The sequence below is a fragment of the Triturus cristatus genome, chromosome 3_2 (genome assembly GCF_964204655.1).
Source record: "Triturus cristatus chromosome 3_2, aTriCri1.1, whole genome shotgun sequence".
NCBI lineage: Eukaryota > Metazoa > Chordata > Amphibia > Caudata > Salamandridae > Triturus > Triturus cristatus.
This window is the reverse complement of record NC_140584.1, coordinates 497,347,423-497,354,567: the sequence shown is the minus strand read 5'-3', so window position 1 is coordinate 497,354,567 and position 7,145 is coordinate 497,347,423. Positions and strand designations below refer to the sequence as shown.

The window sequence follows — 7,145 nt, the reverse complement described above, 5'->3', positions numbered from 1 at the left end:
CTCATAGGGCAAGATCTACGCAACATGTCAGAAAGAGTCACACAGATAGAATGTCAGCTATCAGCAGTGGAAGATGTCACCCACACGCTGCGTAAAGAACTCACCAGTCTCACATCATCTCTAAAGGAGAAAGCCTGGAAGGTAGACGATGCGGAAAACCGGGCAAGAAGGAATAACCTACGTTTCATATGGTTTCCGGAAGGAACAGAGGGTACAAATGTAGGGCACTTCCTCATGGGATGGCTCAGGGACTCACTCCTGACTGCCCAGTTTTCATCTTGCTTTGTACCTCCACGGCCACTGATAGCATGCTTCCTGAACTTTCAAGACTGACACCTAATACTCAGAGAAATTAGACAAATCTGGGAGGTATGCTATGCCAACACTAAGATAATGGTATTTCCTGATTATTCTAGAGAAGTTCCCAAAGCAGCGGAGGCCCTTTGACTCTGATAAGACAAATATGAGAACACTCCACATTCAATACATGCTGCTGTTTCCAGCAAACCTTCCAGGGTAAATCTCTATTCTTCCAGACACCAAAGGAGCCTTAGGCGGCGGAGCATCCCTCTCTGAGAGGTAGTCATACCAATCCAACGGCACCTGAAGCAGTCTCAGCATGGAGCCAGAGATCCAGACAACAAAGGGAGAGAAGAAGCCGTATACCAAGTCAGATAAAAAAGGCACAAGAAGGAACCCCCGCACGCAGCTTCGGATAGACTATCTGTGGGACAGAAACGGAGGAAGACAGGCAACAAAAAAAGGGACAGAAAGATGCAGCCGAGAGCCCCAGGGTGAAATACCTCTGATCAATCTGAAAAAGAGCTCCAGGCAGACACAGACAGTGATCATCCACTCTTGCTGAAGATTACACGCCTGGAGGAACCACACACAGAGCCCTGCTTACCTTGCTGAGAAATTCAACCACTATGACCCCATTAGGGATCTACGCTCAGGAACTAAATCTCTTCTTGTAGTTCCCCGGGTCAAGAAGTCTAGGATAGGGGGAAAGTCTTTTCGCATCTTGCACCTCGACACTGGAATGAGCTCCCCATCACGTTGAGACAATGTCCAGATCATCTTCAATTCAGAAGACTCCTTAAAACAGTCCTGTTCTAATTTTCTTACACCTCAGCTTTCTCTTGCATGCTCCGCGGCGCAGAGATACCCCTTCGGGGGTGAGTCAGGCACTATATAAGTCTATAAATAAATAAACAAACACACACAGTGAAGCCCAAGAACCAAGCAGCAACAGGAGTCGGAAGGTGGTGAAGAGGCTTGAGGAACTCGGGCTAACCGAAAGCCGGAGGACAGTAAGACGACACACGGTGCCCCAGACATTCAAACACAACATCTAGTGGGTGTCTGACTTTTAGGGAGGAACCATCTTTTTCTATCTCCCCTGAAGAGGAGGACTATCCCAAACGGGTGATTTCATAAGGGGCAGGGACAAAGACCTCTCAGGCTTAATCCATTGTTGTAATGTTTATGGTTGGGGAAGTAGGTGTGCTAATTGGGAGAGAGTGGGGAGGGAGGGGCGAAGTTGGGGTTTCAAATTACAGATCCAGAAGTTGGGGGGGTTTAAGCAGGGGAAATGCAAAGAGGTAGTCAAAAGTAAGGCAATGGGGAGAATGTACAATATCAGACATGCATGCTATGGCAGCAACACAGAGAGAAGTTTTGCTGACACAGGGTGATGGTGGTTACTCAGTGCTAACATGGAATGTTAATTCAAAAGAGGGTGGGTGGCAAACTATTTTAAGAGATTGAAACCCGACATAATCCTCCTGCAGGAGACACCCCTACAGGGTACAAACTGCGCGTTCCTTGGGAGAGGGATATACACTACCCTCGCACACGCAGGATTTTCCAAGGGCACAAGGGGAGTATCCATATTGATCACAAAGAACCCCCCCTTCATCAATAAGACATGGACAGATCCAAGCAGCACATATGTTTCAGTCCAGGGAACATGGAGACAAAGAACTTTCATTTTAGTTAGTGTTTACGCACCACAGAGGCTAAAAATGCGCACATTAGACAAAGTGGCTGAAATATGATCAGAATCCAAGCCATTCATACACATTGTGGGAGGAGACTTTAAAGATGTAGTAGATCCGCACATAGATCGCACATGTACGTTGTCAAGCCAAAAAGGGACAACACCACTGGTGGGGTTCCTGGATTCACTGTGGATGGTCAACCAGTAGCGCAAACATCACCCAACTGACGGGTATATTCTTTCTTTTCCGGGGCTCACAGAGTGTTTTCTAGACTGGACTATATCTTCGCTCCATCAGAAGATATAGAGGAGGTGGAGAAAATTGAATACCTGGCAAAGGGTCTGTCAGACCATTCACCCTTATGGGTGACAGCAGGAGGGCAATCTCTCAAACAACGATCTGGATGGAGGCTAAATGCATGGAGACTGCAAGACCGGAGGGTGGCCCGTGAAATAAGAGTAGACTCGGAGCTCTATTTTCGGAAGAATGAAGGCTCAGTGTCTTCGGCGGTCACCCTGTGAGAGGCATTCAAAACAGTGCTCCGAGACAGGTCGCAAAACCTAATTGCACATTAGGAAAGAGACCAGTGAAATTGGAGCACTAGAGCGCTGACTCCTAGAATTAGAGGAGTAGCTGGACTCGGACACGCCGACAGATAGCAATCACCCGAAGGGGATATCAGACATTAGCCCTTCAGGAAGCGAAAACTCAATATTTGACAATGCAACACCGCCTGTATGAGACTGGAGACAGAGACAGAAGGTTATTGTTCTAGCCTGGCAAGAAAGAGAGGGAATCAAGGTGGGTGACAGCCAGTTGAAAGGATGGCACAACATACCCAAACCGTAACGGAGGCATTTGCGGAATACTATGCAGACTTTTACAAGGCCAGGACCCTAGAAGAGAGGCCCCAGTTTTGCGAGTACCTGAATGCAATCAACACCCCCACCGACTCCTTAGAGGATCAAGCACTTCTTGATATAGGGTTGACACTAGAAGAGGTAGTTACAGCCATCAGTAAACAGAAGACGGGAAAGACTCTGGGTTCGAATGGACTACCGGCGGAACTTTTTGAGACAAATGTCAGTTTGCTCGGCCCTCACCTCCTTAAAATGTACCTAGAGACACTGAAAGAAGGAACCCTGTCACCCGACCTTCGTAGTGCAACAATAGCGGTGATCCATAAACCAGGGAAGCCCTCCTCGGACTGCGGAGCTTGTCGACCGATCTCACTGCTTAACGGGGAAACTAAGAAATTGGCTACCATGTTGGCCGAGAGACTGTTGTCGGTGTTAACTTCCCTCATTCACGGTGATCAGTCTGGATTTATGCCAAAGAGGGCAACGAGATTCAATCTTCGCCGGTTGACCAACTGGCTGGATTCAGTGCAAAACAGGTCTGACCCACATGTATTCTTATTCCTGGACGCAGAGAAAGCATTTGATGCTGTCCACTGGCCCTTCATGAGGCAAGTCCTGTTGAAATTTGGGTTAGGCACGGCCTTCTTGGCATGGATAGATCAACTATACACTAATCCAAGGGCTCAGGTACAGGTAAATGGGGCAATGTCGACAGAATTCCTGGTGTGTAGGGACACTAGGCAGGGATGTTCTTTATCGCCACTGCTATTCGCCCTAGTTTTGGATCCTCTGGCCTGTCTCGTCCGAGACCACCCAGACATACGAGGTTCTAGAGAAAAACACAGACTACTGAGAGATGAGTGGAAATCACTCTACGCAGGTGACATCATCCTATATGACATACTGCTAAGTTAACGCTTAAAAACTATCACCTTTAATAACTAGCTCTCAATGCAGTGATATAATCAGTGACACTAATGTGAAACACTTCTGTGCATTAAAATACACTTTTTTTTATTTTGAAGAGACTTTATCATATCAGCACCCCAACTATTTCAGGGCTGAGTTCTGCACAAGCTCTTAGACCCAAACCAGACCCTTGGCTCGCCCACCTCTACTACCATGCACAAACAGACCCCGACCCACAAACTAGTTTGATAGAGCTAATCTGTTGGCGATTAGGTCAGCTGGGTGAGTAGCATAGATATTTGTGTTCAGGGGCCAGTCATTGCCCAGTCAGGGACTGATCTGTGCAGGGCCGGTTCTAGGGCTGTGAGACGGCACCGGGTGGTGACTTTGGGTGGGGGCGTCGTGTTTGAAGCATATTATGGTTTTAAAAGCACCTGTTGCCCCGTTCCTAACCTCCAGCTATTTTCAGTCAACAATAAAAATGTCAAAATAACTCTGGTGATTAATGTTCTTCCTAGAGAGAGAGCAGAGGTTTGTCTAGTGGAAGTTTTGATTCATAGTAAGGTAGTGCAGAGGGTTAATATGCCTGCTGCAAAGAAGATGTACTATTGTATTGTATTCAGATCACAAAGTGCATATAAGGTAAATAGGTCAGTGGGTTGCTGCTTTTGTCTGGAAGATCCTTTGTTACTTGCCGTTTATAAATTATAACCTAACATAGAACAGTGAGCTATTAACTGTCATCAAAGAGCCGCATGCATACTGCAAGGTATATATTAGAGCGTTATGATTTTTTTCATAAACTTTTGTTATTCTAATGTTGGGAAAGGGGTAAATTTGGATATAAATCAATTCTGATTATTAAAGAGAACACCCATGTTACGTTTTAAATGTTTTGTTTGTGCTTCTCCAGACCAAGCACTCTTAAACTATCCTGCCTACCAGTATGGATAATGCGACTGCTACTCCTTGTAGTCCTCTCTCTTATTAACATTCCCTATATTCAGATTTACACACCTATGATTGATTGTCTCAGTGTAGTGTGTGTGGTGTAAAGTGCTCGGACACCCTACTCTGGTATGAGTGGTAGCAGCGCTAATTAAAATGTATCTAGAGTTATGGAGACTTGAGAGCACTGTTAAAGGGTGGTAGTGAGGGAATCCGTGGCGGGAGTGGTCATTGGAAGGCGCCAACAAACATTATCGCACTGGGCAGCGCTAAAGCCGGCCCTGGACCGGTGAACACAAAGGGTCCTGTTGTCTCACTTAATTCATCAGCAGCAGTGAGGGTGTCACACTTCGGTCCACCCAGGACGCTGCTCTAGCAAAGGCCCGCTCTGATCGTCGGCCCTACCACCAGATCAGCTGCGCTGTATGACCAGCGGGGTTTACATGTGAGCAGCGCGATCAGCTGAATGGGCAGACAGTCTGATCGGCGGTCTGTCTCGCGCGTGTGTTTGTAAACGCGCCCCGCCCTCACTGAAATCGAGGTCGCTGATGTGCTGCGCATGCGCGGTGTTCCTCCCGTGTCAAACATGGCTGAGCTTGTGCCTCTGGGCGGACAATACTGATGTTACCCGGGCGCCGCTAGTGACCCGCTGGACCATGGCCCGGCTGGCGGATTACTTCGTAGTAGTGGGCTTCGACCCTGACAAGACAGGTAAGAAAAACCTCGATGATAGCCACTGGGCGTATAGGTCCCATGGCTAGTCGGGCTATTGCAGTCGCAACCGCTGGTCAGAGGGTGTTTTCGAGGGGGTCTCACCGGCTGCTACCCTACGTCTATCTATGGGCACCTTCTAGCGCTCACTTAGCTCCGGTAGCCACTCTGCGCCAGGGCCTGTCTTACCGCTACTGTGATTGTGCACAAGTTTCCCAGTAACGGGGCATGTCACATCCTGAGTGACGTAGCGGGACCCCGAGCCCGGGAGAATAGCTTCTGTCAGCCGAGGCAGGAAGAGTCAGAACTGCGCTGGACACTGTGTGTAGTCTATGCACAGGGAACCGCCGTTATCAGCCCCTAACTTGAATTCTCTGAACCCTGTTGCAAAGCACTGACTGGCCCCCGATCCACTCGACACGCCCCCTAACAATGCACAGCCGCCCCTCTAGTGGCTCACCTCCTTTCATGATGTTTGCTCCCTTTGGTGATGTAGGCCATCTCTGATGGAATTAGCTACCTTTTAATACCCCTTGGCACTCCATTAGCTAATCCATGTCATGACGCCCCCACGAGTTGACACACGATGCCTTTTGGAATGCCACTCCTCTTAAAAGCCCCTTTAAACATGCCACTCGTTACAGATTTATATTCTCTGCTTCCTGGTATTACGGCTGATGGGGCACACTTCCTGCATTTAATTTGCTGCTACATGGCATGATGACACTTGACAGCATTTGCTATTTAATTGCATGATCTCACCCTCTCTCTCTGAGCAAAACATTTGTTGTTCCACCGGGGCATTCTGACTCGGTTGACAATTGCTGCTTGGCTTTCTTGCTCACAGCTTGACACTCCCGTCACTAAAATTTCATTTGTTTGAAGTATCATCTTGTTGTAGACCGTTTACAGTCTCGTGTCTTGGCAAAATATTTGATGCCCTTAGAATTCTCTTCAGCTCTGGATTGATATTTGGTGCTTCATCGAATGTTACATAACCAGACCACTTGATTACACCAGGCATGTCACACTCACAGTGTTACTTCTTATGCGCCGTGTCTTGACAGACCCATACCGTAGCATTCATAGTTATGTATTTAAGGTCATGGAACACACTGACTTTGTCTTTATCCGTTGCACTTGGAAATCGGAGATCTGCCAGTAGTTCAAAACGCAAGCAAACACATTTAATGTCTAAATGATAAAATATAATATCCCTTCTGGCACTTGGCTCCGAGGAATTTAGAGAGAGAGTATATTTCATTTAAAAAATAGTGCAAAGAGTTCTACAAATATGTTCAGTTGTTAGACAGGGGCTTGTCAATCAATCAGATCAATCTTACGTTCAGCTATAAAACATTCTTATAATCCAATGCATTACGGTTCAGTTTTGTGTTTATACATTGTTAATAAATGCATTATAAGGCTTGCTAATGGTATCATTTGAAGCTGTGTGAGAAAATAATGTCACTTCATTGTCAGAGTCTTCTATTGAGAAGGTCCTTTGTTCGTTCTCACAGTCACCCTTCAACGGAAAATACCTAAAACACCTGCACTTAAGCTTCACGAATATTAGACTACAACTGCCATTATAGCAAGCAGAAGTAAGATGGTCAATCATAGTTATAGGCCTGGAAAGATTTTGCATTTGGTGACTGTTGTGTTACTTTTGAGATGTATGCAACACACAGAATAGTCAGTGCAATTCACCTTC

General features: G+C 46.7%; 1 protein-coding gene across 6 annotated transcripts in view; it reads left to right on the top strand.

Moving 5' to 3' along the window:
* The first annotated feature begins 5,281 nt into the window (after nt 1-5,281).
* The window catches only part of SBF2 (SET binding factor 2), a 2,080,461-nt gene continuing 2,078,597 nt past the window's right edge, over nt 5,282-7,145 (top strand). For all 6 annotated transcript variants that reach the window (XM_085648170.1, XM_085648169.1, XM_085648168.1 and 3 more), the window contains exon 1: nt 5,282-5,431. In XM_085648170.1, the coding sequence (XP_085504296.1) occupies nt 5,377-5,431 (55 nt within the window). In that variant the 5' untranslated portion in view covers nt 5,282-5,376. The remainder of the gene's footprint in view (nt 5,432-7,145) is intronic.